The sequence below is a fragment of the Dipodomys ordii genome, unplaced genomic scaffold, assembly GCF_000151885.1.
Source record: "Dipodomys ordii isolate 6190 unplaced genomic scaffold, Dord_2.0 Scaffold108, whole genome shotgun sequence".
Taxonomy (NCBI): Eukaryota; Metazoa; Chordata; class Mammalia; order Rodentia; family Heteromyidae; genus Dipodomys; species Dipodomys ordii.
Genome location: NW_012267324.1, coordinates 1,766,828 through 1,767,214, shown reverse-complemented (window position 1 = coordinate 1,767,214; position 387 = coordinate 1,766,828). Strand labels below are relative to the sequence as shown.

General features: G+C 71.6%; 1 protein-coding gene across 1 annotated transcript; it reads right to left on the bottom strand.

Annotated features, from left to right (window-relative positions):
• Window positions 1–6: 6 nt before the first annotated feature.
• Jund (jun D proto-oncogene) lies at window positions 7–385 on the bottom strand (the record flags this gene model as incomplete). Its single annotated transcript, XM_013028327.1, has 1 exon — window positions 7–385. A coding segment is annotated over one exon (357 nt), but the record flags the coding sequence as incomplete, so codon positions are not given.
• Window positions 386–387: the final 2 nt, after the last annotated feature.

Below are 387 nucleotides of genomic sequence, written 5' to 3'. Positions count from 1 at the left end.
CGAGCCCGCCCCGCCCGGGGGCGGGCGCTCAGTACGCGGGCACCTGGTGCTGGGGCAGCAGCTGGCAGCCGCTGTTGACGTGGCTGAGCACTTTCTGCTTGAGCTGCGCCACCTGCTCGCGCAGCAGGCTGGCGGTGGAGGCCAGCTCGGTGTTCTGGCTCTTGAGCGTCTTCACCTTCTCCTCCAGCCGCGAGATGCGCTCCAGCTTGCGCTTGCGGCACTTGGACGCGGCGATGCGGTTTCGCAGGCGCTTGCGCTCCGCCTTGATGCGCTCCTGCGTGTCCATGTCGATGGGCGACAGCGGCGGGCTCTCGCCGAAGCTCGGCACGTCGGGCACCGTCTGCGGCTCGTCCTTGAGCGCGGCCAGGCGCGGCGGCGGCGGCCCCA